General features: G+C 49.8%; 1 protein-coding gene and 1 long non-coding RNA gene across 6 annotated transcripts; one reads left to right on the top strand and one right to left on the bottom strand.

Moving 5' to 3' along the window:
• The first annotated feature begins 3,454 nt into the window (after positions 1–3,454).
• Positions 3,455–25,891, top strand: TFAP2A (transcription factor AP-2 alpha). Of its 5 annotated transcripts, XM_010338060.3 has the most exons (8): positions 3,540–3,696; positions 12,847–12,904; positions 13,044–13,281; positions 16,326–16,377; positions 18,441–18,672; positions 20,589–20,707; positions 22,601–22,742; positions 24,527–25,891. In XM_010338060.3, the coding sequence occupies exons 1-8, from the start codon at positions 3,624–3,626 to the stop codon at positions 24,813–24,815; spliced, it is 1,203 nt and encodes a 400-aa protein (XP_010336362.1). In that variant the 5' UTR covers positions 3,540–3,623; the 3' UTR covers positions 24,816–25,891. The 5 variants fall into 5 exon arrangements, with proteins under 5 accessions (XP_003927407.1, XP_010336362.1, XP_003927405.1 ...); XM_003927358.3 differs by having other exon boundaries at positions 3,455–3,696; positions 12,847–13,281; XM_003927356.4 differs by lacking the exon at positions 3,540–3,696 and adding an exon at positions 8,136–8,203 and having other exon boundaries at positions 12,847–13,281.
• On the bottom strand, positions 6,782–8,171 carry LOC104651271 (uncharacterized). Its single transcript, XR_744760.2, has 3 exons — positions 8,095–8,171; positions 7,763–7,856; positions 6,782–7,127 (listed from the first exon to the last, which is right to left on the bottom strand). It is a non-coding gene; the product is annotated as an uncharacterized LOC104651271 (long non-coding RNA).
• Positions 25,892–27,080: the final 1,189 nt, after the last annotated feature.

Raw genomic sequence — 27,080 nt, 5'->3', positions numbered from 1 at the left:
GAGTCAAGAGGGCTTCTGTACCATCGAGGAATTGGTCTGATTGAAGACCCAAAATCCCAGGGTGGTAAGAAGATGCCACTCAACTTCCCTCACCTTGTCCTTAGAGTAGCCCAGCTTTCCTTCTTCCTGGCCCTGACCCTGAAGGCCGGTTTACCACGCCAAGGGGGACCAAGAAGGAACTAGAGTTTGAGTTAGGTTTGCTCTACCAAGGGCAGGGCAGACCAGCCACTGCAGGGGATGGGAGAAGAGGAGAGACTGGCAGCAAGAGGCCACTCGACCTGCCCAGGGGTCCTCAGCTCCCCAGGGGGAGAGCGAAGCTGAGGTCATCACCCTCATTGCTCAGAGTTGGGTCCAGATATCCAAGTTCCTTTAAGAAACGTTGGGCGAAATCGCCAGGGGTATAGTGCTTGGTGGTAAGTGAAGGGGTGGAGTTTTTGAAAACTCAAGCAGGGTTTAACCCTAAGACAGTGATTACTCCCTCAGCAACTTCGGGGTTGATGGCGCTGGGAGGAGGATGGGTTCCACCAGCATTTCTGACACCACAGGCCTCAGAGCGCCTGAGCTCAGCATTACCTGTAGCTGGGAGCTCCGCTAAACTCGACACTGGGCCATCCCGCCCCTCCCCGAAGCTCAGGCTTCCCGCACTGAGTGGTGCACGGGAAAGTTCGCGATACGGCCCAGTGTCCCAGACCTGTTAGCTACGGAACCTGCTTCGAGGTGGCAGCGCCAGGAGTGGCTGGGGAACTCCCGCAGCTCTCCCTCACCCATACCAGGGGGAGGAGGGGGGAGCAGCGGATCTCTGATTCAAAGGATCCCAGAGCCCGCACTTCCCGAGGCCTTTGGAATGCGGAGGTGGGTGGCCAAGTGCAGTTAGTGGCCTTGGGTCTGCCCGCACTGGGCGCAGCGGGCTATCCAGAATGGCAGCCAGGAACCTGGAGAGCTGAGGAAGCTGGGAGGCATTCCCTCTCCCCGCCAATCGTGGCACCCCCGGAGGTGGCACCGTCTCGCTGCCGCGGAGCTGCGGAGGAGGTCCGGGTGGGGAAAGGCTCTGAGCGGTGCAGCATGTGTTTGAGGAGCGAAGGAAGGACGAAGATCTGGCAGGACTGGGGTTCTGAGGAGGAAATCGCAGGAGGTGCAGATGACCAGTTCCCGACTGCGGTGTGTCTAAGAAGGGGCAGTCGGGTTTACATGATCTTGAATAGAACAGGTCTTGGGCGCTGTGAACTTTTCTTGGACCGGACAATGTAGACCGTCCTGGGCAAGGCTCCGCAGCCTTTCTTAAGTGCATATTGTTGGCCTGGCGCTGTGCTAAGGCTTTTGCGCACATTCTCCTATTGAATTCCCACCAATTGTCCACTTTACAAACCAGGAAACACGGGCCAGACAAGGTCAGTAACTTCCTCGGGATCACACAGCCTGTACATGTAGATATCAGAGTTGACTGTGGACCCCAAGTGATCTCACTGCAAAGCTAAATTCTAGCTCCGGCATTCCACCTCCCTCCACCTCTCTTCCACGTCGTCCTCCCCCTAGGACGTGCACAGATGCCGAGGGTTCTCTCTGCTAAGGCCTGGGCTGCTTCCAGTTCACCCTGTCAACTGTCACCCAACCCTATGTGGCGCCTTAGCTTCGCACTTAACCCAGCTCCCAGCTCTGCCTCCCGCTTTCCGCACGCTCGGGTCCCCCACCCCAAAAGTACCTAGGGTGGAGACGGCGCTCCCCACGCCCCACCCTGGCCCTGGAACGCGCCCGCCCGCCCTTCCTAGGCTTGGCCGGGCCTGTCCCGCCGGGCCTGAGGTCGCCTCCAGCCAGGGTTTCCCCCGCACGGGCGAGAGGAAGCGGTCGCGAGCTGAAACCTCCGCTCACTCTTAAGAGAGCACAGCGACCCCCGTCTCCATTCCGGAGAGCAGCAGGTGCTCTCTTCGAGGTCTTCCACACTGAAAAGTTAGTCACCACCCTATTTCCACCGTCTGGAAAAAGCAAGGAAAGTGCACTGATGAGTTAAAAACATCATCTAATTTATTTACATTTCCACCAAAACAAAACAAAACAAGAAAACTACCCACAGAAACTCCCAGACTTGAGCAAGATTCTAAGGCAGGTTCAAGAGAGTTTTAAATCGACTAGGATGGGCACTGGGCTGAGAGTCCTGTAGTCCAGGGATGAATAAAATGCGGAAGCGATGAGGGGACTCCAGGGAGAGGCACCGTTATCCCACCTCTGGGAACGCCGAGAGGGTGCAAAGGCTCCTGGACAGAGCCCGGGGTCGGAGGCTCGAGAGCAGGGTTAGAATAGGGGAGGTTTTGGTGCCTGGGGGACAGGTCTCTGCTCCACAGTGTGGAGCTGACCTTTTACACATATTTGCCTGACGTGTCAGAGAAGACGATTTAAAATTGGTTCTTTGTTCGTCTCCAAGTCTCTGCGACAGCAGGCCGGGAGGGTAACTGGGCCTGCCCCAGGCGCCCCAGGCCCAAACCCAGGACAATTCGATATCCTTGCCGCGGGAATGGGACTGGCACCCTCTCTGCGAGAGAGTGGCCCGAGGCCAGTCTCCTCACCGTCACCTCCCTCCCGGCCAGGTGTGGCTCCTGACGGAGGTGAGCTCCGGGAGCCCCAAATCCTGTGGCTTCTTTTAAAGCTCCCCTCTAATTAGAAGCAGCGGTGAAATCACTTGAGTGATTTTATCTGTCATGGGAAAGCAAACCCTAAACCAAACCTCTGTTGCCCATCCCAGAGCCACCAACGCCCCCATTCTTCCTTTAAAAAGTTCTAAATGCAAAAGATAAAGCTCTGGAAACCATAGAGGAGTGGGGGAGGGGTGGAGAACTGTGAACGTGGGAAGAAGGGGTGGACTTCTGTACAGAAGTGCTATGTGTGAGTGTGTAAGAGACAGAGAGTGTGTATGTGTGTGTACAGTTTCTCCTCTTTGTCTGGGGTGGGAGGAGACCAAAGCTAGAAGCCAGAAGTGACACAGAATCAGGACGTCTTCAGCTATTGAGCAACACTTTCATGTGGAATCTAATGCTGAAGTGGCCCTGGGGGGTGACAGAGTCGGATCCGCTAAGGCCAGCCGAGCGACGCACCTCGTAGGCGGGTGGGGAGGTGGGGACGGCGACCCATCCGCACTGTGTCCAGGTGCGCGGGGATCATCAGGTCTCTTCTACTGGTCTTGCTGTTTCCCAAGCCCTGACCCTTACCCGGGAGTCGAGACTCCTCCAGCTCAAAAGTTCCGAGGGGAGGGGGGCCATGGGTCGAGGCTGTCGAAGCACCCACCACTGGAGTGCGAGAACACACACACTCAGACCCGCATCGCACCCAGCACACTCCAGCAGTCAGTCCACTTCGGTCCCAGGCCAGGGACTGACTGGGAAAGCGGGTTGGGGCTGTTGGGAAAAGCTGGAGCTGATGGCAAGATTGCCGCGGCTATAAATCCATCACTTCCCAGGTCAGCTCGGTGAGGCGCTGGGACTGCAGCTGGCGGAGTGAATTCCTGGGCCAGCGCGCATGCGTCGGCAGGTAGCAACCCAGCTCTTTATGACCAGGTGAGATGTTGGTGAGCAGGTAAAAAAGGAGGATTTGCCTAAGCGATTCCAGGGAGCGGGCCCGGCCGAGCCCTCCAGCCCATGCCCGGCGGGGACCAGTCGCCAGGAGCGCCAAGCCGCGATGTCCATACTTGCCAAAATGGGGGACTGGCAGGTACGGGGGCTTTGCCTTGGCTGGGGTTGAGGTGGGCGGGGGTGGAGTAGGGGAGGGGGCCGGAGCAGGGAGGAGGAGAGGAAGCGCCGTGGCCCAGGGCAGGGGAGTCGTAGGTGAGGCGCGCCTGGCAGCGCCCAAGAGAGCTCCCAGGAGACAGCAAAGACAGGAAAAGCGAGCGCAGGCGGCCACCGCGGCGCTGGGGGCAAGGCGCGCCGCCCGCGGGGCCCAGTGCCGGGGAAAGTCCGGCGCACGCTCCACAGGTGGCCCGGTGGGTCACTTGTGGTTTATGCCGTGGCCATTTCCCCCACCCGCCTCCCTCCTCAAGCAGAAACTTGGGAGGATGACTAATTCGGAAGGGGGGAGGGCGCAGGCCTGGGGTGGCTGCGCGCGGCGGTGTAGGTTCCTAGCCTGCCGCGCCTTCGGGCTCGCGGTAGACCTCGGGGTTGAGTACGAGACAGATCCTTGTGCACCTGTCTTTCCTGGTACCCCCAGGTTTCGGGGGATCTAGGATGTGTGAAGAATAGAAACGGGTCCGGATGGCCGGGTCGCAGCGGCAAGGTGTTTCTTTGGGAGACACTTAAAAGAGTTTGCCCAAAGTTTAGCTACCAACTCACTCCGCTCCCTGAAATGGGTTTTTGCTGCCTGGGGTACGGAAGAAGGAGTGTGTGAATGGGGGCTGACGAGGCAGGAGATCGCGAATTTGCCAAAAACAACGCCTGCGGAACTTGGCCCTGCTAGGCCGCGGGCAACACAAGGCGTCCAAGGCTTGCTCTTGTCCTTCCTGAGTCCCGGATTCCGACCCCGGCCAAGGAAGCATTTGTCCAGTGCTCTCCTTCCAACTTCCAGACATTTTCTCTTTGGGAAACAGTGCGGCTCTGGCCAGGTTGGTGGCGGTAAAAGGCTCTGCCTCTAGCAGATTTCATCATCAAAACCGCGAGGCCCTGTTTTCGCCCCAACCAAGCGAGACCTGATTAGGGCGAGATTTTGTGTGCCCAAAACCCCGGGGGACAATTTGAATCTAATGCCCTGAACTCCCCACCTCCCCCCTTGTCCCAACCAAATCGAAGCCTTGCTACTCCTGGGCGAGTTCTTTGTCTTGCTTCAGATTTAGGCCATTAAAAGTAAAGTTCTGAGAAGTGCAGTTCTCACTAAGCTACCTGGAGTTGGAGGAAGAAAGAAGGCCTTTTGCATTCTGTACTTTCCCCCCTTGTACTTATTAATCAAGAGTGAGCTGTTTTATATTCTCCCCCCTAGATAAGCCTCACTAAATGCTATTTCATCCCCAAGGTTAGATGAATCTTGTGGTTTAAGGATGCAAATCCCATACCAGACACAAATCTCCAGGAACCCACACCTTGCCCTCCCCACCCTTGTGGGCTAAAGGTCCTTCCTACCCCTCTTCTTTGGAGGCTGAAGACTGAGGGAGTCCTTTGATAGCAGTCTTTGGATTTTGTCCTCAAATCCCAGTGAACTTCGCTGCAGAATTCCTAGGCCTGAGAAGGTGCCTGTTGAGTAGGTTCGGGCCGGGACTGGGCCTCCTGTGGGTTCACTGAGGTTTGAAAGCCGCGAGACTGCCGCAGGAGAAGGAAGAGGGAGCCGCTGGCCTGACTCCTGCGGGCTTATAGTTAGGCAAGTGGCTGGAGGCCTTGATCTCGGGTGGGGCCAGCGCATTTGGGGCCCGGAGGGGCCGAATCTGCTGGGCTGTGCCTGTTGGGCTCCCGGCTCCCGCTGGGCATTGACAATCAGGGAAAATAGTCATTCTGGCCCCTCACTGTCTCTTTCTCTGTGACTCTGTCTCTCACACAAATATTCCCCCTTCTCCCCCACCCCCAGGCCCTTTTAATGCCCACCAAGTCAGAAGTCAGGCCTGGATATTCGACCCCCAACCCCAGGCCTGGCGCTGCTGTCCCGGGGTTCTGGCCCTGCCGGAGCATTGACATGCAATGAAGCGACTTAGCGTGGTAATGACGCTGGCACAAATGCAGCTCGGCTGGCTCCGGGGTCGTACCCGCGCTCGTCCCGGCCTTTCATCAGCGCCTACACCGACACCAGGGGCGGCAGCCCAGAGCCCGCAGGTCCCAATCTGCACCTCAATGGCGCCCTCGGCGGGAATACAAAAACAGTTTAGCAGCCCCGGTGGGTGCGGAGCCGGAGATCTGTGGGGCGCGGGGCATTTGGGAGGTGGGAAGGGGGATTGAAACGGGGTTACAGAGGATGGAAGGGCGTCTTCCCAAGTCGGCAAACAAGGAAAGAAAGCGAAGCTTGGAGTTCCCTTAAGCACACTGTGGCGACATCTGCGGAATGTAAAAACCCATGCTCCCAGGCCTCGGATTTGGCCTACTCAGGCTGTGGCCGCTGCTGGGAGGGTGTTCATGCTCCTGGCAGCCCAGATCCTGACTTCAAGCCACTGCACTGGCGACAGGCCGGGACGGCCCCGCTGGGTCTAGCCCTGGAAAGTCGACCATTTTCTGGACGGAGGGCGGCGCCAAGCCTCGAGCCCGGTTCAGACCAGGGATTGTGCTCAGTTCAGGTGTGGCAAGGGAGCGCCCAGAGCATGGGGAGGGCTTCCTGGGGCTCTGAGGTCCCCTGCCAGCTCCGGCTTCTCCCTAGCTTTTTGGGGCCTTCCGCCTACTCTGCTAGGTTTGGGGAGTTTGCTGGCGTCTTTGGAGGGAAACTTCCCCTTCTGCAGCTTTGGGTGGAGGGGAGAGTTCTCCCTGCTCCTGCCTTCCTTACACCTGTGAATGCTCCCATCTGCCACAGCGCCCATCCTATTTTAGGTAAGCCAGGTGGAAATGTGGGCGGCTTGGAGATTTTCGAGAAACAATCCCAGATGAATCAAAAGTCCTTACTAGAGCAACTCTGAAGCAGGACCTAGTGCAGTTAAGGAGTTTGCGCATATCGCAGAGAGAAAAGACTGAGGTTAACTTTCTTTTGGAGGACAAACGAGGAAATTCAGCCAGGAAAATTAATTACTCTGTATTTCGTAGTGTCACATTAGGTCCTTTTTTTCTTCTTCTTACTTAAAAAAAAAAAAAAATCCCTAAAAGGAAACGGATAAAAGCCCCAGTGGAGCCAGCAGGCCCAGGTGAAAAGTCCAAAAGCCCGGACTGACCAATCTGGACAAGGAGGTGGCTTCCCAGGCCTCCAGGTTCCGCGTCAGCCGGGCTCTGCCTGGCGAGCACGCCCGCGTTAGTAGCATCACCAAATCATGAAGGAACTCTCCCTGCTTTAATTAAAAAGGGGAATCTTGGGAAAACTGGAGCAGATTAACACAGCGAAGAGTCGGTTCCTGGTGATTTATTTTGATGCATGCATGAGATGGTATCTAGACTTGCAGGCGCACACATGTCTATTTCGGCTCAACTTCAGAAGCGGGTGTGCAGCTCCATAGTTCTGTATTCGTGTCCACGTCGCACCTAAGAAACCTTAGCCTGAACACCAAGTTGAACTGTCAGTTGGCCCTAGCTTCACACAAACGGGAGAAAAATTATTTAACCCCTGGAGCTGTCAAGTAACCTCTTCAGGGTACAACTTTTATTTTCCATGCCGCAATTAAGGGATCGCAAACCCCAGCAGAGCCACTGGAGCCGCTTGGCAGAATCTCCAACCTGGGGGAAAGCTCAAAGCCAATAAAACTCCCAGGGCGCTGCGGCCCGAGGGGGTGGCTGCTGCGAGCGGAGGCGATCCCTAGTTGGGCAAAAATCCTGGAGTGACTTCGCCGGTCTTGGTTTGGTGGTTATGTTTAATTGCGAAAGGGATAATGATTTCTAATAAAATTGCACGGGGCCAAAAGGGCAGCTCGGATCGTGGTAGCAGGGTTAAGGGAGAAGCGCAAAAAGCCGGGCCTAAGGCGTGGCGGCTCGGACCTGGAGCTGTGCCGGGCTTTGCACAGGGCATCTCTGGAGAAAAGGAAGCGGAGAAAGAAAGGAAAAGGAATGGGGCGGAACTGGGGTAAGAGAAGGGGTGTTGGGGCAGGGGCGCGCGGCGGAGCTCAAGATAGTTTAATCAGTTCGCAGGCAGGAGAGAGCACTAGAAGCTAGTTCGCGGTGTAGAGAGGCCTTTATACCTGGGTCGGAGCGGCCGGCGGCAGATTGTGGTACTGGCGAGCAATTGGACTATTGTTGATATGCTAATGAGGCGATTAGGCTGTTGGTAAAGAGCTGGAAAAGGGAAAAGTTTCTACCATTAGAGGGAGATCTCCGAGCGCACACGGGAGCTCTTTCCCGTCTCTCCTCCTCCTCGCCCTTCTCCTCGCCCTCCTCCTCCTCGCCCTCCTCTTCCTCCTCGCCCTCCTCCTCCTCCTTCTCCTCCTCCTCCACCTCCTCTCCCTCCTCTCCCTCCTCCTCGTCCTCCTCCTCCTCCTCTGCTCACCGCCGGCAGCCAGCACTTTGCGCTTACCCAGAGTAGCTCCACTTGGGTGCGAGGCGGAGAGGGGCATATCCATTCAAGCCGATCCATGAAAATGCTTTGGAAATTGACGGATAATATCAAGTACGAGGACTGCGAGGTAAGCGCTACGCCGGCTTGATCGTCCATGCGGCCACAGGCTCGGAGATCGACCCTCCCTCTCCTCCTCCTCTCCTTGCAACCAGCTGCGAAACGCGGGTGGGACAAACTTTCCCTAGCGCAGCGCCCGCCCCTCAGATTCGTCGGAAGAACGCGGGGGAGAAGCTGGAGAGGGAGGTCGTGGATGCTCCCTTCTTTGGTTTCCCTACTTTGAAACCCGTGTCCCACTTTACTTCCCTTTCTGACCAATTTTGGCTGTGCCTAAGAGTGGGGCGAAGAGAAGAACATGGCTTTTGAAGCGGTCGCTGGCAAATGGGCACGCGCCTGTGGACTCCTCGTGTATCTTCATCGAGATTCTGAGGGCCCAAGTCACGAGGAACAGAGAGAAAACTCTTTTCTCTCTTCAACTTCCTCTCCGATATTTAATATTCCTTCTTCTATTCATTCATTCTTTCTTTCCTTTCTTCCTCTCTTCCCCTCACCTCCCGTTCTAAAGCGGTGCTCTTCTGGCCTTTGGAGAAGGGCCCCCACACTTCGCTGTGAGAAGGGCTGCATCTTCCTGTAAGCGGGTTCAACTTGAGAACACTCATCCCAGCTGCGAGGCTCGCCCCAGTGCCTCTGTGCTTCAAGAAGTTCTAAGTAGCTTCTCCCTCTGAGCTACAGGATCGAAGCACCCCACGGGGGCGTGTGGGGGTGGGGTGGGAAAGGTGCTACGCGGAGTCTGCTGGCCGCTGGGTGCCGGAGCGCCAGCTTCAGCAGCAGCCGAGAACGACCGTGGGAATCCTTGAGCGGCTGCGGACACCTCTGGTGCCGCGAGCCCGCTGGGCCGACAGAGCGCGCCGCTTTGGAACCCATTTTAAAACCCAGAGTCCCCGGAGCTCGCCTTCTTGAGGCAGCAAGGAGGCCCTAGCGCGACCGGTCCACCCGCAGGAGGCGCTGGGAACGGTTACAACCTTCGGTGAAATGAGCAGAGTCCGAGAGAGGGACTGGGGAGTGCAGGGCTGAAGATTACTTATATAAATAGGTGGCAGTCCCAACTTTTGCTGGTTTTACTTTTTTTTCTTTTTTGGCATTCGAAGCTGAGAATGTTAAGCAGGAGGTCTGCGTGCAGGCGCAGAGGCGGAGGTCTTGACTTCGCTCGAAACCAGAAATTGGGTTTATGTGAACGATGTGTCACCCGCTCCCTCCTCCCTTTTCTTTCTGAAGACTATTTTAAATCTTTCTCCTTTCAGGCCCCCCACCCCGGTAGATGGGGCACGGGGTGACATCCCACGGGTACCGGCCCTTCTCTGGGAGTGGGGGGTCCTGTAGCGCTGGGGGAGGGGCGCAGGGATCCCATGTCAGACCAGTGGCTTTGTTTTCGAGGCTGGGGGCGAGCTTTGCAGGCCGGTCGGAATGAAACTGAGCACCTCAGTCTCATAGGACAATTCATACAGTCCTGGTCTGGGCTTTGGCCGGAGGCTGGGGCATTTCACTTTCGCAGAGGCCGAAACCCAGCTCCAGGTGTGGGCGGCCTCGGCGGGCGGGGTCCGAACCTCCGCGCAGCTCTAGGTGCCGACTGGATGGGGTGGGTGGCTAGGTGGGGGATGTACTTGCATCCCTAGAGGGATCCTGTGGGGGCAAGTGTGAATGCGTGTGTGAATGAGGCAAACAAAAAAAAAAAAAAAAAAAAGAAAAGAAAAGAAACGAGAGAGAGGACGATAAAGTCAAAGCTGTTTCCACAACTTTGGCGGCGGCGGGCAAGCGCCGGAGCGGGGACTTCGGGTTTCGGAGCTGGCTTGGAGCAGTCTGATTGTGCCGGGGCTCTGTAGGGACACGCAGGAGGCGAGGTGCCGCTTGTTCTGACAACCTGGCGTACTGGCAGAGGCAGCACGCCGGGAGAGTTAGCCGTGTCATCTGGGGGGGCGTCGGGCGGGAGTGGCCCAGCCAGTCGGACGGGTTTTTGCCGGGAGCTGCGAGCCCGTGCCAGCGGCGCCCGGGCTGGGCCGCCTCGCGTCTGTGCGCGCCCCGGCCCGCATCCCGGCTCCTGGTCCGGAATCCCCGGCCCCAGAGAGCCGAGGGCAGAGCGACGGTGGCCGGGGAGCGCGCGGCGCCCCGGTCCGAGGGAAGCTCAGGAGGAGGCCGAGGAGAGGGCCAGCGCCGCGAGCGGGCCGGTCCCGGGAGGGGCGACGGGTCATGGAGGAACCGCGCGGCAGCCGGCAGCCGAGTCCCGAGTCTCACGCTCGGCTGCGGAGCGGAGGAGCCCGCGGCCAGGGAGGGCCGGGAAACGCCTGCCGCGCCGAGAGCCCCACGAGCGCCCGAACGCGGTCCCCAGCAGCTCCTGCCCGCTCTGCACGACCCCCGCTACATCCCGAGGTCTGCCCAGCCTTTTAGGTCTGATTGTCCTCGCTCGCTTCCTCTCCCCTTCCCCCTCCCCTGCGGCCTCCCCCTCCGTGCGCTCGGGCTGGGCCCCCTCCCCCCTTCCTCCCTCCCTCCCTTCCTCCCTCCCTTTCTCCCTCCCTCTTTCCCTCCTTTCCTCCTCTCGGGCTCTCCCTCCTTCCCTCCCTCCCCTCTCCCCACTCCGGGCTCCTCTCCCTCGCCCACACTTTCTTTCTCACACAGGCACGCAGACACATTCTCCCTCTCTGAGCTCTCTCCTTCGGTCTCCCTCTCTGCCTCTTTCTCTTTCACTTTTGCATGCCCTGCAACCTTTTAAAATGTTGCCCCTTCCCTGTGATTCGCCAGACGCCGCGCCGCGGCCCCCCGCGCGCTCGCCCGCTCCCTCTCTCGCCCGCTTTTTGTCTCTCGCGCTCCCTCTCCCCACTCCGATTTGCTACACTGAGACTCCCGTCAATGGACTGCATTGAGAGCCGGCTCCGGCGCGAGTTGCCTCTCCGCTTCACGCTCGATTTCCAGGCATTCTTCCCTTATTAAGTATTCTTGTAATATTAATAGTCATGAATATCTGCTATTAGGAGGCTCCAGGAACGCTGCCCAGCGCGGTTATTAGAAGCTCAAGCGAAGCCGCCGCTAAGAAAAGAGGGGGAGACACGGATTAAGGAACACGCACGCACCCACACACTCACACATACTTTTTCCTTTTTCCTTTTTTGGGGTTTTTCATTTTTAAAGAACTTTTTTAATCATAACCAGTCGCGGCAGGATAGAGACCGTGGGTTCGACCAGCTGAAGGCGCCGCGCGAATCGGTGGTTCAAGTTCGGATGGATCCGAGCGGGGCTCCCGCGCTCGGGGGAGCGTCGGCGCCGTGACTGGAGTCCTGGGTGGCGCGGGGCTCTCGGCGCCTTTTGTGTGGCGCGCGCTCGGGCGGCGGGCAGCCGGGCGCTCCAGGCTTGCTTGTTTTTTTCCACCCTGACTCGTTACCCCAGACTCTTCGCAGATGTTAGTTCACAGTTTTTCAGCTATGGTGAGTCCCACCCCCACCCCCGTTCCTGTTTCTTTAGGAATTGGATTCTGGAAGCCTGGTGCTGTGGAGCTGCCCGAAACCTCGGGTTTCACGCCCAGCTTTCCTTCAGGACACCCCCTCTATTTGCATCTCCCACCCCACCTTCCGCCTTTCTCTCGCTCTTTTTCATCCCTAAATCCAATGCATTGCCCCCTACCCCAGCCCCCGCTCGACCTCTCGGCGCACGCAGACCTACCTCGCCTCGGCTTCCCAAGGCGTGTTTCTCCCCACGTTCATCTTGATTTTCCTGCGTCTTCACTTGTTCCAGAGATGTTCTCAACATTCGATGGTTAATCTGTCTGCAGGAAAAGTGCAGCCCGGTGTGCCTCTACTCTCGGGGCCTGCGGCTGAACCGCCGAGGGTTCGCAGTCTCTGGAATCAACTCTGTTCGCTTGTTTTGCGAGCGAATTGTAATAGAGAAACAGAAAAGTCAGGCGTTTCTTCTGCCCTTTGGGGCTGGGGTGGAAGGGGCGGGGGCCTCCGCCCCGGGGTGCACCTCTCTCTTTTAAACCCAATAAGGCTGAATCTTTCTATTTTAAACCTTGACGTCCCCCTTTCCCCCATCCAAACCAAAATCGACTCTGTCGAGAAAAAGACTCCTAACTGAGGAAGCGGAAAAGACAGACCCCGATCCTGCAGTTAAAACCTTCTTTAAGCTGGTAATTTAAACGTGTGTTTTCGTTACAGCCCCTCTGCGAAATATGTTTCTATTTAAATAGTCATGAAAGGGTAATAGTGTTTGAAGGTTTGTGATTTTTTTTCTCTCCAAATAAATGGAAGAGAATAAACAATAACGCGGCGGCAGACAGGTTCAAATCGAGGGAGGGTGGAAAGGGCTGCTTCTGCTGTTCAGTATTTAGGAAAAATTTTAATTTTGCTTAAGAGCAGTTTCACGCTGCACTTTAACAGGCTATGTTTCAGGAGACCGTTTTCTATCTTTTCCCCCCTTTGAAAGAAACGCCTGAAGAGAGTCTCTTGTGCTCCTACATATGAAGTCTAATTCCTCTGCGTTTTTGGAAGGGTCTGTTTCACTTAGCGGGTATTTCCTGAAAAGAACTTAGAGCTGTTTTTTCCCCCCCCGGCGGCCAGCCAGCGGGAACGGGCGATTTCCCACGCAGGCTTGTCAAGTGGATTTTGTGTGGATAGTTGTAGCTCGACGCCTGATTCCTTGTTCTTTACCTTTCCTCTCGCTGTCTTCTAGGACCGTCACGACGGCACCAGCAACGGGACGGCACGGTTGCCCCAGCTGGGCACTGTAGGTCAATCTCCCTACACCAGCGCCCCGCCGCTGTCCCACACCCCCAATGCCGACTTCCAGCCCCCCTATTTTCCCCCACCCTACCAGCCTATCTACCCCCAGTCGCAAGACCCTTACTCCCACGTCAACGACCCCTACAGCCTGAACCCCCTGCACGCCCAGCCGCAGCCGCAGCACCCAGGCTGGCCCGGCCAGAGGCAGAGCCAGGAGTCTGGGCTCCTGCACACGCACCGCGGGCTGCCTCACCAGCTGTCGGGCCTGGATCCTCGCAGGGACTACAGGCGGCACGAGGACCTGCTGCACGGCCCGCACGCGCTCAGCTCAGGACTCGGAGACCTCTCGATCCACTCCTTACCTCACGCCATCGAGGAGGTCCCGGTAAGAGGCCGCGCGGGAGGGAACACAGCCCCCTGCTCACTCACCCCCAGGAAAGGATGCTAGGAACACACAGTCGGTGGGTCCGGGTTCTCCCCAGTATTTCCTTTTAAAAACATTTTATTTGGGGGCGGGGTGGCAGGACGTTTTGAGGAACCACACAAAGTCGTTGCGAGTTCTGCTCCGGAACAATGGTGCCTGGAGCTCCCTCAAACAATGCCTGCATTACCATTTCCACCAACACAAATAAATCAGACGAATGTCACCATTAACAGTATCTTCCTCTCGACGACAGTAAACTGTCTCAATTGCTAAAAGATCTACTTCTACCGCTGAGTCTGGCCTGGAGATTTCTCCCTGTCCTGGGAATGATGTTAAATGCAACCAAAAGAGCTCATTAAACGTTCTGAAAATGTAAAAGGAAGTGTAAAAGACATACTAAGAAGATCGGTTTTAACCGGATTTTATAAGCACTAGTGAAACCTAAAAGTTATGTGTACACCCTATTCTGATTAAAGAAAAACTCAGTAGCAAATCCAAGCTAAGAGACTTTAAAATGCAGCAGCCTTCCCTTCCTAGGGGTGCTAAGTGGTGACCTCATAAATCATTAGCTGGGTTCCCAATGCCTATCAGAACCTGCTACACCCCATATTAAATTAAATGTTTTGAGACTATTGGGTAATACATTATTTGAGTTCTAATTCAGTTATCAATAAATGCAGTTTAAAATGATTTCTAAATAAGCATGGCATTAGCACATTTACTGTTTACATTGCAAACCAGGCTACTGATAATTTGAAAATACTTTCTGAAATTAAACTTCAACCAGTACCTCTGCTTTAATTCTACATATTTATGGTTTCCTCACAACCTTCCTGAAATGGAATTAGAGCAAACCAGTAATTTTATTAAAGCTGTAAAGGCTTCTGTTAAAGCTGCTTTTCTTTGGAGAGGAAATGTATCTGGATGTGATTTTTGCTAAAATGCTATTTCAAATTACTGCATCAAATATTGCAGCAGTATGTCCGTTGACAGTTTAATGATTACTACATTAGATTGTAAGGAAAATGGTCAGATGAACTTACCTGCTTGCTTGGTGAATTTAAAACATTATTTAAGTTCCATAGGAAAATAGAAAATTTATTACATCTCTCATTTGGCCCAGTTAGTCACTGAAATTTGTTGGTTATGTTTAGCAGCCCTTGCATGGAAAGCAGGAAAGTAGGCACTTGATCCAGCGTAAGATTTAGTAAGCATTGTGTGTCTGTGTGTGTGTATTCATACATGTTTTTAGAAACTGATACTTAGCAGTGCTTTTTTTGGAAGGGAAATGAGAGGAGCAATAATTTATAAAAGAGCAATTTAAAAATGAACTGAGAGTTATTATGATCATTTTAGTTCCTTTTTCCAAAGCACTCTGAATCTTTTCCTTGCTTGTTCTTTGAAAATATTTGAATTGCAAAATAATGTTGCAAGCTTTTGGAACTACTGTTTATTAGAATCGCTCTGCTTTGCAAAAATATCAAGGTGAATTCTTAACACCTGTATACTCATTCTTTGTGGCAAAATTGGTCAGTAGGAGAAATTAACCAAAAGATTAAATAAAAACAAACCCAGTTGTTGTTCTTCCCTCTCCCTCCCCCATCTTTTAAGAAAAAAAAATTCTTTCAAAGGAATTTGGGTCAAGAGAAAGGTTGTTTTCAATTTTTTTTCCCATTGCTGCAACAGTTAACCTTTAATAAGTATAACTGCTAAATATTTAAGAAAATCAAATCGATGATGAAAATTATTTAATCATTAATATCTCAGTGGGGTTTTAAACTTAACAGTCTTCCCGGTACGGACAAGGTCTAGAAATAACACAAATAAAAGTATTATGCCACACTACATTTACTTTATGGGTTTAGGGTGCATGCATAAAGGGATCATATTTCCCCATATAGTTAAAACACAAGAACTGCAGCAGTAGTCATTTCTGAACATTTCTCAATTTAATTATACTTAAATCCAGAAGCACTTTAGGCAAGTTACAAATGAGAGCATTGAGTATAATAAAACCTGTAATAAAGCAACTTAGTACCATCCACCCGGAATCATTGCGATCAGGCACAATTAACAGGAGCATAAATCCAAGACAGAATGGAAAATGTTCGAATCTGTATTATTGTTGGACAAAGACTAGAGAAGGAAGTAATAGTTTTTTAAATGGTAATGCCTGTGTTTGGTAACGATTGCAAAATCTTCTATCTCAGCAGCCCTGGTGCTAATTTGTAAACACAGCCAGACATTATATTGCCTGTCAGTTTCTGCATTAGAAAACATGATTTCATTTTACTTTCTAATCACGTTTTGACTCTAGCACACACACATATAGCCATCCATCTGTAAAAGGAAAAAAAGAAAAAAAAAAAAAAAGAAAAACACGACAAACCTGCTGCTGGACAACAGGAAAGCAAGCTCAAAGGTTTTGTGTTTTTGATCATTTTCATATTCCTGTAATATCCAAGCTTAGGCAGTAGTCTAAAAATTTATTTGGAGTTTTCCATAAGTAAAGGTGTGTATGTGTGTTTGCTCTTTATTATACTATCTAAACCTTTTCCAACACTCTCCTGTTACTCCACCCCTGTCATTTCTATTGTGTTTCCCTGGCTTTCGCTGCCTGAACACTGGAATTGCTAAAGTCAGAAGCCGCTGAGGCGCCAATCTAAAGCTAGGTATATTTCTAAATGTTGAACTGACTGAGAATGATTAGGTGCTCCAACACTTGATTTAATTTCCAAAGAAAGTTTTATTCCCCATCTCCACCCCCTTTAAACATGGATTATTTGCTGGAGGAGGAGAAATTGGCCATGGGTGTGCAGTGAAACCTCTTGAGTTGCAAAGCCCCAAATTCCAATAAGCCAAGATGAGATGTTTATATATAAATGTCATTATATGGGAGGAGGAATGTTAGTTCTACACCTTCCCCTCCTTCCATCTTGCAGGGAATACTCATTTCCTTTTGTTTTGATTATGCACTTACATCCATGTGTATCCTTTTGTTGCAGCATGTAGAAGACCCGGGTATTAACATCCCAGATCAAACTGTAATTAAGAAAGGTAAGCCATTTCCTTCTGCATTCCAAGCATGTCCTTACAGGCAGAGTGCTATTTAAAAGAACTTGCAGGGCTGTGTTTATTTTTTCCAAATAGGATTTCCTAAAGGCTCAGAATTAGCAAATAGATAGGCACAGAACAGCAATGCTTAAATAATCAGCTTTCAGTATGTTGGTAATGCCAACAGGCTAGCTTTGTTCTGATTCATGATTTGACCATTTAATTTAGTTTAATGATATCTGGACAAACACAAAATGTACAGTAGTTGAATTGACTTGGAAGTGGCATTTCAATTTTGAAACAGTTTAATAGTTTAATCCATTTCGTGGATGAGTGTTAAGAAGTGTATAATGCTAAAATAGTACAAATAATTTAATATTAGCGTAAGGACAGATGGTGAAAAGCACTGTTTAGCAGAGGGAAAAAAACACTCATGTTCTTCAATTCAGTTTCTTGTTTGCTGTTTAAGGGTCTTAGAACTTTGTGAATTAGGTTAACAAAATTTCAGCTTTTGGTTAAAATTAGTATCCTGAAGATGTGAGGGTATTTGTTCAGTGCAGAAATTTAAAGTGTCAAGTGATGTGAATGGACTTGTAATTTGTGCTGTGTTTAGTGAGTAGAAATAAAAGTTTACTGGATTAAATGCCATTCACTCTTGGTAGCAGCTTTTTTTTTGGTTATGGTGGCAATGTTACATTTCAGGATTCTAGGCACCACCAGAGGACGATGCTATATAAAACTGTTCTCATTTCTAACCCCAATCAGTATATTGTTAGCTAGTTTAAAGTTTCATTTTTTGCATCTGTGAAGTCTTTGTCACGTCAAATTAGATGTGCAAGGGATAAATCTTAAGAGATGCTCTTTCCAAGTCGACATGATAATTGGCTCTTTTATTAGTAATCTCTCAAGAGTTCGTTTAACTCCTATTGTCTCTATTAGCCTCCCCAGAGCTATTAATGTCACAAGTGATCTATCCAAAACCTAGAGCCCCACACCTCCCTATACATCTAGCATATCCCCATTAAAGAACGCATAAGGAACACTGTGATGAGATTGTGTGCATATTATGTCTCCAAATGGAATTTTAAATTATAATGCATACTGTATTCAAATGGTTGTGAATGCATATGAATTATATTGGTGCTGAGAAACGTTATGCATTAGTATACTTTCTGCCGGTTTTCTGTTTTGTTTTGTTTTGTTTTCTAACAATGGTGGGTCCAACAATAAAGAGCTTATGGTTTTAACATAGAAAGTATATATACCCACTTTCCCAGTGAAGGCGCTTTAGCAGAGGGGGACTATTAAGTATTTACTTAATAAAAGGGCACATTGCTAGTATTCCACTGTTCCCACCTAGTTCAAAGTTGGCCTTGGAATAGAGCTCCAAAACTGAGAGGTTTTCAAAATTGAACATAGGAAAGGGCCTATTTATCAAAGAGGTGGGACTTGTGGTGTGGACAACAAAATCCAACACTTCCCAGCGTGGTGCTTCAATTAAAACGCTCGTTTACGGGGTGCTTTAGCCATCTAAATTGTCAGCTGATTTTAATAATGGGTCTTTGAAGCAATCCCCCCACCACCACCACACACACTAAACCCCTCACCCAGCAAAACCCCTAAAAGTACAAATAACTTGCTCCGGTTTGCAAATGTAACTCCCCTGCACCCCGAACCCGTGCTGCTGGACCTCATCTGGGGCCCACTGCGCTCGGATGCTCAGAGCCTCAGGGGGCACCAATTTCACCGCCCATCTCTAGAGAGCACCCTTGACGGCGAAGGGGAAAGAGTCTAGGCAGAAACGCAGGCCAGGCTGGTTGGGGGAGGGCTGGACCGCCTCCCGGCGCGCGGCGCGGCAAGGAGTGGCTCGAGGCCGAGGAAGGGAACGGAAAGGGAAGTAGCAAGATGAGAACAGAGCCACAGAATTTCTGAGCCGGACAGGAAAAAAAGCGGGGGCTGTGGCCCAAGCCTGGGAGCTGGCCCTGGCTGGGATGAGGCTCGGGGTCGGACAGGATTTGAGGGGAGGATCACGACGCCCACACGCGGCCTCCCCTCTGTCTCCGCAGGCCCCGTGTCCCTGTCCAAGTCCAACAGCAATGCCGTCTCCGCCATCCCTATTAATAAGGACAACCTCTTCGGCGGCGTGGTGAACCCCAACGAAGTCTTCTGTTCAGTTCCGGGTCGCCTCTCGCTCCTCAGCTCCACCTCGAAGTACAAGGTCACGGTGGCGGAAGTGCAGCGGCGGCTCTCACCACCCGAGTGTCTCAACGCGTCGCTACTGGGCGGAGTGCTCCGGAGGTGAGGTCCGGCACAGACGGCCCCGCCCGCTCCGCCCTGCGGCCGGGGGAATCACTGCGCTTGCGCTGGGGCGGCGGCGGCGGCGCAAACCGGACTCATGCCGCGCCCCTCCCTACGCGGGAAAGGAAAGGGGGCGGGGAGAAGAGCGTAGAGCCAAGTGGGCGGGATCGGGGAGAGGGAGGTGCGGCGAGCGAGGCGGCGCGCGCCTGCGCTCTCCGCTGCCTTCCTGCGCGCTCCCGCGTTCTGGAGCGCGCCCAGTCGGCTGCCGCGCGCTCGCGGGTCCTCCGCCTCGGCCTTCCGTGCGCAGGCGCAGTTCGCTCCGCCGCGGGCTCAGTCCCGGCCGCCGCAGCCGCGGGGCGCCGTGCAGCCAGCTTTTCACTCTTCGTTCACACCTTGCAAGCCCAGGGAAAGTTCCTCTCAGGCACCTCGCTTTGCCATACCTCTGAGTAGGGTCTCCGGGGGTAACCGGTCGTGTCTGGAATAGGGTTTTAATAGAATGGCTTTTAACTAAAGGAAGAGAATGGTGTCCTCTTGAGTCCACACGCCGTGTCCCCAGGTTGCTGTCACCTCCCGACCCCCGTGCTAGAGGCGTTTGCATATGACTATTCCGATTTATCGGGACCCTCATGTGTGCCAGGCTGCGTGGCAGCATGTTTACGTGCGTTGTGTGTAGTCACTACCAAGGAATGCATCTGTTACATACATGGCCAGGATTCTTACCTCACTCCTGCGAGGTTTGAATGATTCATTTAGTAGATAAGATTTTATAAGGGTCAGCAAGGTAAAGCACCTTTTCTCAGGGCAGATTTCTCCCTGCTGTGGGCTTCCTCTCCCTAGGATTCCACTCCATGTTGTGAGTTGTGGGGCATGTGTTGAACTTGCCTGGATAATATGTTTCTTCTCTTTCTCCTTTTTTAATCATACCGAGAACTTCATTGTTTTGAGTTTTATTCATTTACCTCTCTGTTTATGGAACCACAGTTCCGTTCTAGCGACTATGTCCCATACAAAGCGCATAAAGATCATCTTTTGGAAGGTTTTAACATCAACCATTCTGGTCGTGTCTTCCTCCTGCACAGTCATTTTGCTTTCCTTTTGTAATCTTTCACTGACACAGATCTTTTCTCTGCCCTCTGCTTTTTCCTTCCCTTCCCCCATCCCCAATATTGGAGACTGTTTACCTAGGGGAGTATAATCTAATCCACACAATTAAAGAGCACTTGAGTAGGGAATAAAATCTGAAATTAATTAATTTGCTGTTTTATTTAAACAATTTATCTTAACCACTTTCTGATTATGGGATTCTATTTAGACATCTGTTTAGAACTGCCTCCATTGTCTCTGAAATCAGTGAAACTTTTAAGGGCTGATATCAGCCTTTGACGTTTCCAGTTAGGTTGGTGACATGGCATGTAAACAGTTGATGAAATGAATTTCCCATTGGGGCTAGAGCCAGAGCGAGAAACATGAGAGTGATGATAACTTTGGTTACTCAGAACAACCTAACAGCATATCTTGCACAGACAATTTTAAAGACCCTGTCGGGATTTGTGTGATGGTAACATCAGGGAAAATATACAGTAATCATTTGAACTCAAGAATACCTCAAACCCTAGAGATCGGGCTGTGTTTGTTTGTTTGTGGTTCTTCTTTAGAGAGTTGGGAAATCAAAACTTTTCAACCTGCCACAAATGTTGCAATAATAACTAAACACAGGGAGTGCTTTACAGTTTAACAGGCATTTATTTCCTATGAACTTTCTGTACCATTCCTAGGTTTCCCTCCTTTAAATGTCTTGGGGCCAAGCTTCTCAGTTTTTGAAAGCGCATTTTAGGAAGCTTTCACAATGATTTTAATGTGGTACAGAGCAACCCAATGTTTTCTAAATCCCTTTCTCGCATATATTTGTGAAACAGGGCGAAGTCTAAAAACGGAGGAAGATCTTTAAGAGAAAAACTGGACAAAATAGGATTAAATCTGCCAGCAGGGAGACGTAAAGCTGCCAACGTTACCCTGCTCACATCACTAGTAGAGGGTAAGCGAACCCACTTGCTAACTAGAAGGACCTACCTTCTGGGAAAATGAATAATATTTAGTGGCCAGATGTTTGGTTGTATTTTGTGTCAGTTGGGCAGTTTCATCTTTGCAGAGAATATAGCCAGATGTGAACAGAATTCTTGAAGGGCAAAAAGAAACATTTGCATATACTCCTATACCTTCATCCTTTCTTCTCCTCTACCATAAAGTTACATCTCTCCAGCCTCATTCTGACCTAAACAATGCACAAGTTTTAAGAACTGCGCATTCTCCAAGTTTCTGTCTCCTTTAAAGGGCTCAGCAGTAAATCACTTACGTTATTCTGACATCTGTGTTTGAGAAATGCGTGACCATTACTTCCTGAATTAATTTGGGAATCTTTGACCTGCGTCCTGATTTAAGACCGTCCTGAAAGCCCAGGGTTATGTGCCCTTTCAGGTTTTTGTTTTCCAAATATATGCTCCCTTATCTCTTGTTTAATTGTGCTTTTCTCTTAGAGAAGAAGAAAAGTGAGCAATTTTTGATTCTAGATTGTATGGATTTGGAAAGATAAAAGAAACAGAAGCATTGCAAAAAGTTCCTCCTTGCAGCTGTAAACACACATCCACCCTTCCAAACGCCTCAAAACAAAATGCCAACCCTCATTCTCACTCCCTGCTCTAGATAAGTGTCACCAGAAGCCATTCACATTCCTGCTGCCTCTAGATTAAGTTTTCTGATACAAGATTGGCCTAGGTTTGGGTATACTGGATTGAATCCACAGCTCTCCTGTTTTTCTTTGTGTCCTTTTGTAAATGTCTCTTGCTAACAGGGAATAAAAGTTACTTTAATTACCAGACAGATTTTAAAACTAGCATGTATATTTAAAGAAGTCATTTTATTTTATTCATATCTTGTATTTGAGGAGATACATTACAATTGAAGCTGTAGTTTGTAAATTATGCTTTAAATGTTTAAAACCATATATTTGAGGAGGAATCCTATGAATTCCGTTTGTTGATGATGTCAGAGATTGCTAGTAATTTAACTGTTTAGAAAATCAGCAATTGTTCAGTGCTAGAAACTGAACTACAGTAGCATTACATTAAAAATCGTACCATAGAGAACCCACTCTTCATACTCCCTAAAGAAGGATATGCCAAGAAAATGGTAGTGGTGGCTTGGGGTATAGCGTGAGAGTTTGTCTGGCTTTGGGGATTGAGTTCTGTAGCAGGGAGGCAGTTTCTGGAGAACTGTTATTGTTTGTGATCCGCTCCATTTTATGGAAACAAGCTCTGCGGAGAGGGCTTTGATGCTCTAATTGGCGCATGCGTTCTTCCGGAGCTGGAGCTAATGGCAGGAAGCCCTGCAGTAAAAACCAACTGGTTCAGGAAATTAAAACCAAAGATTCGAAAATCAACAACACAGACAGACTCAGTGGAGTGACCCTCAAATCCTCTTGGTTAATCGGTTTGGATGAACAGATAATTTATGTGATCAAGTTAAAATGTAACCCCTCAGTTGTTCCCTTGCAGAAAAGCTCAAGGAATAATTATGAGTATCATTTATGAATGTGTTGATAGGTGTGAAGCTGGAATATAAGAAGCATTTTAAAAGAGAATTTGGAGAAATGCCATTTGGCATGGGGGATGGGACTGGAAGTTGGTGGATGGGCTTTACATTTTCAAGTCTTCCTGGCCCTCTAGAACAAGTGGTAATTTTTCCTGATAAATGGATCCACCAGATCCTACAGAGGAGGAAGGAAATAAAATGCCTGAAATGTGAAAACAAGTAGTTTGTGTTTCCTGCCGCATTTGGGGTGAAGGGAATAAGGGAGTTGATAGTGGGGAAGAAGTTGGGATCCCTACTCTTCATTCTCTTGCACTGGCTCCCTCCTCTCCCCTCTTGACAGGAGAAGCTGTCCACCTAGCCAGGGACTTTGGGTACGTGTGCGAAACCGAATTTCCTGCCAAAGCAGTAGCTGAATTTCTCAACCGACAACATTCCGATCCCAATGAGCAAGTGACAAGAAAAAACATGCTCCTGGCTACAAAGTAAGGCATTTACCTCTGCGGGGTCTCTGGGTCTCATTGTCAAGAGAAACAAAAATTGTTTTGCTCTTCCTTCTCTCTTGTTTCCCTTTTGTGTTAATCAGCTTTGCTGCAGATATTGAAGTCACAACACCGTCTTATAAATCATAGTCTATGTTAAGGGAGAAATACAGGTGGGATTGTTAGGTTGCTCCCAACTTTTCTCTCTCATCTCTCCTACATTCTCATTTTAATTTTTTAAAAATGAGTGTGTATGGGGGTGGGGTGTAGGAGAGGTTTGCTGGAAGTTGAGGGTGGATTTGTGACTACGTTCTTTCAGAAGGACCAGAATCATTTCCTCAAAGGGGAAACAGGCTTACCTAGATCACTTTTTGTCCCCTGTCAGTATGTTCTCCACGGGCAAAGATTAAACCGTGGCCTGCAAAATGCGCAAGCCAGAAGCTGTCCTAATTTCAACCCAAATCCCTTATTCCATTTCTTACCTTCCTTCACAACCCCTTCTCAAAAGTACCACAGAGAGAGAGAGAGAGAGATACACACAACCCACAGAAGTTTTAGCCTATAGGCGAGAAGTCAAATAGGTTTCAAAGTGGCCCAAGTTATATTCCCATTGGTGCCTGGGCTGAATAGGCTTCTCCAGGTGGTGTGTGAAAAGAAAATGACTGTTTGGATATGTTTTCTGGAAATTAAAAGGCTTGTTGGGAAGCCCCTAATTATCAAAGTTGATGTCACAGGAGGGCATGGAAGCAGAGGGCAGAAGCTGAGGCCTTGGATGAGACCCTGTTTCTGGCCTGGGGACATCAGCTGGCCTTGGAGAACAGAGCCAACCCAGGTTCCACGTTTATCCCCCTCCGCAGCCTCCTAGGCCAGTCTGCTGCAGCCCTGGGAAGGCCCCAGCTAGCCTTTGCCTCCCAGAAATCAGAGACAGAGCTTCCTGAGTACAGGCCTCATCTGCTTATTTGAGATTTCAACTTTTCCTTTTCCCCAGGGTTCCGGAGCACACCCATCTTCACAATTTCCCTGCAGTATTTTTATTTTGACCTACATGGGGAAAGAGGAGGAATGGGAAATTGAAATGTCTGTTACTTCTTCCCAAACACTACTTTGAATTATCTCCAAGTAACAGGGTGTGTGTGTGTGTGTGTGTGTGTGTGTGTGTGTGTGTGTGTGTGTGTATGCCTGTTGGTTTTTGTTACTGTTGTTATTTTTTAAAGGCAAAATAATCCCAAGCAAAGTTTTGCCTTTCTGTCCCAATTCAACTGAATCTGATTGGAAGGTGAAGGAATGGGGTTCATTCTACAAACTGCTGCCGAGGTCTCTAGAGGAGCAGGGAAGAGGGTCTCTAGGACATTTTGAATAGGAAGGCTGACGGCTGCAGCAGAATATTGGCAAGATGCTAGTGTTTCTGACTTCCGGTCTGTCTGACTTCTTTCTTTCTCTTCTAATGTGTGAAATGGTTTCCTACGTCTAGGACTAGTCTAGGACGTTTGGTGTGAGGGAGAAAGATGGGAATGGAAATTTAACATATCTGAGAGGAGAAAGAGAGAGTCATTTGTGAAGGTAGGAAGGGCTTGCATTTTAGTAAAGAGAGATGGTTTAGTGGCCACTGAGAGGTGGCTGGGTCTCCCAGCGTGTGGCCGAACGGTCTGTCCCTGGGGCCTTAGGTGATGTCAGGTGCTGGCGGGATCCCAGCAGAGGTAGCTGCAGGGAGAGAGGTTTTCTCCTTGCTGCTGGTGCTGCCCAAGGTGGAGCCTTACATCTCTCTCTCTGCTCCACTTGTGCCGCAGACAGATTTGCAAGGAGTTCACCGACCTGCTGGCTCAGGACCGATCTCCCCTGGGGAACTCGCGGCCCAACCCCATCCTGGAGCCCGGCATCCAGAGCTGCTTGACCCACTTCAACCTCATCTCCCACGGCTTCGGCAGCCCGGCGGTGTGCGCCGCGGTCACGGCCCTGCAGAACTATCTCACCGAGGCCCTCAAGGCCATGGACAAAATGTACCTCAGCAACAACCCCAACAGCCACACGGACAACAACGCCAAAAGCAGTGACAAAGAGGAGAAGCACAGAAAGTGAGGCTCTCCTCCCGCCCTGCGCCTCACCAGCCCCCGCGCGCCCACCCACCGGCGGGTGACAGCTCTGGGATCAGCAACCCTTCCTGCTGCTGCTACTGCTGCTGCTGCTGCTGCCGCCGCCACCGCTGCCCTTGGGTCCCCCCAGTCTCCAGGACTGCTCTCTCGACTGTCAGTGGGGCAGCCGCTCCGACTCCCCCCTCGACCTCCCCACCCACTCCTACTCCTACACCCCTGTGCCCTCCTGTGGAGCCTAAGAGAACAGAACAGGCCGTGAAGCCAGCAGAGAAAAGTTCTGCCATGTTTGTGAACCCCCTTTTCTTTTTTAACCGAAAACAGCAAATCAACAACAGCAACAGAAAAAAATTAAAAACCTTTTTTCTAAAAAAAAAAAAAAGTTAAAAATAAAAAAATTATATGCGCTTCATGGGACTGAATCACCACCTTCCCTTACATACTTCAGTTCAGATTGTAGCCATACTTTAAAAAAAAAAAAAAAGCCAAAAGGATGATGACAACATTTTTATCAGTATTGTGAATAAACTTGAACACAAATACACGAAGTTCCATGTCATGTCTTCAGTTATAGAAGTTTTTCCTCTTTAAGGTAAAGCGACCAACTTGAACTTTCTCTGGCAACACGATTCGCAGTTATATAAGGGAATCAGTGTTCACGTCTCTGTATATATTTATTTATGTGTAATTTAATGGGAATTGTAAATATGGTGAGTCTGTTTTAAGCCTTTTTTTTTTTAATTTATCTGATCTCATTTACCTCTTGTTTAGTGGGTTTTGAATCTTCCTATTAGTTTTTCATGTGGTTCATGGTACTGATTTAGAAATCCAGTGTTTGGGGGATTTTTTTTTTCCTCTGGGATTCATGAGTTTAGCCCTGTTGTAGCATGTTAAAGGTGACAATGAAACAGCTGGACAAATTTTTAAAAAGTAAAATAAAATTTATAATTAGTGTTATTACATTTAGCTTTTCATTGAACTGAAAGAAAAAGAAGTGATATTGGACCCTGGAAAGATTTTTAAACTTGAGTGGTTTGATAACCCTTCTATGTATTGTAGGGGGGGGGGGGAAGTTTATTTTATTCCACTGTCCTCCCTTAAAAGCATCATTTGAGCAATAAATGAATATTGTCTTTAAACCAAGGGTTAGGGAATTTTCCTCTCTCTCTCTCTCTCTCTCTTTTTTTCTCTCCTCTCTCTCTTTGTTCAAAGAACTTCAAACATTTGGGACCACCTGGTATTCTGTATTTTCACTGGCCATTTTGGAAGCAGTTCTAGTTGCATTGTATTGAGTTGTGCTGGCAGTAGTCTCCATGCCTGTCAATGTATCATAGTCCTTTGTTGCCCAGATAAATAAATATTTGATACGCTTTATGTCGATTTTTTTTTATTCAGTGGCTGTCTTTACCCAGGCGTATTTTTGTTCTTGGCAGTATTTTTTATTCAGTATGGTTACAGTAATTGAGTTTAACTCTCCCTTGGCAATTGCTCCTTGCAATAAGCAGCTGAACCCATTGTTTCCCTCAAGTATAATAAAAACTTACTTTCAACTTGGAGTTCAGAGCAGGGTATCATTTAGATATTCCACTGAGTCTGTATTCAGACAAATGACACAATAAAACCCAATGTATTCTTTTGGATAAAAGATTGTTTGTACTGCTAAAGGAATGACATACTGTCTTTTCCTTACTAGAAACATTAATTTTATTATTAAAAATAAAGTTTTATTTTATTTATGTTGATCCTTTAGGTTTTCATTTGTGTTTTGGAAAGCAAAATACAAAATCTCCAGGACCAAATGTTAAGGATGACCAGGAAGATGAAGAAGAGAAGAACAGAAGAACCTTCCCACCAGCAGCCCTCCCCTCCCCCCTCCCCCGACCCCTACCTAACAGCGCCCCCCCTCCCCTCATAACTGCTTTGGAATTTGTCTCAGAGGATAACTGAGATTTAAATTGTTTGTTCATTAGCACAAACCACTTCAACGTTCACTTGCTTGCCCAGGCTATTTGGTGGCTAAGACAAGCAAATGAGCTAAGACCAGCTCCAGTTTTCTGGCAGGAGAAAAGGAATAGTGGCAGAAATATACATGGAGCAAGGAAAGAGAGGGCAAATTGTCTCCCATTTATTTTCATATTTTATTTAGAGATGTTCTCCAGTAGCTCTCGAGGTAGAGACAGGTGTGGGGAATGACACTGATCCCTTGAATCTTTCCTGCTTGTCCCCTAAATGCCTGCCCACCCTTTCCTATCAC

The sequence above is a fragment of the Saimiri boliviensis genome, chromosome 4, assembly GCF_048565385.1.
Source record: "Saimiri boliviensis isolate mSaiBol1 chromosome 4, mSaiBol1.pri, whole genome shotgun sequence".
NCBI classification, from domain to species: Eukaryota; Metazoa; Chordata; class Mammalia; order Primates; family Cebidae; genus Saimiri; species Saimiri boliviensis.
Note: the sequence above shows the minus strand (reverse complement) of the source record. Positions and strands in the feature narration are given on the sequence as shown.

Excerpts from the sequence above, each read along its gene's own strand:
- TFAP2A (XM_010338059.3), top strand. The coding sequence starts at position 10,378 with ATGGAGGAACCGCGCGGCAGCCGGCAGCCGAGTCCCGAGTCTCACGCT. Across the intron at positions 10,558-12,846 it reads GACCCCCGCTACATCCCGAG|GACCGTCACGACGGCACCAG; the intron begins GTCTGCCCAGCC and ends GCTGTCTTCTAG. Across the intron at positions 13,282-16,325 it reads ACGCCATCGAGGAGGTCCCG|CATGTAGAAGACCCGGGTAT; the intron begins GTAAGAGGCCGC and ends CTTTTGTTGCAG.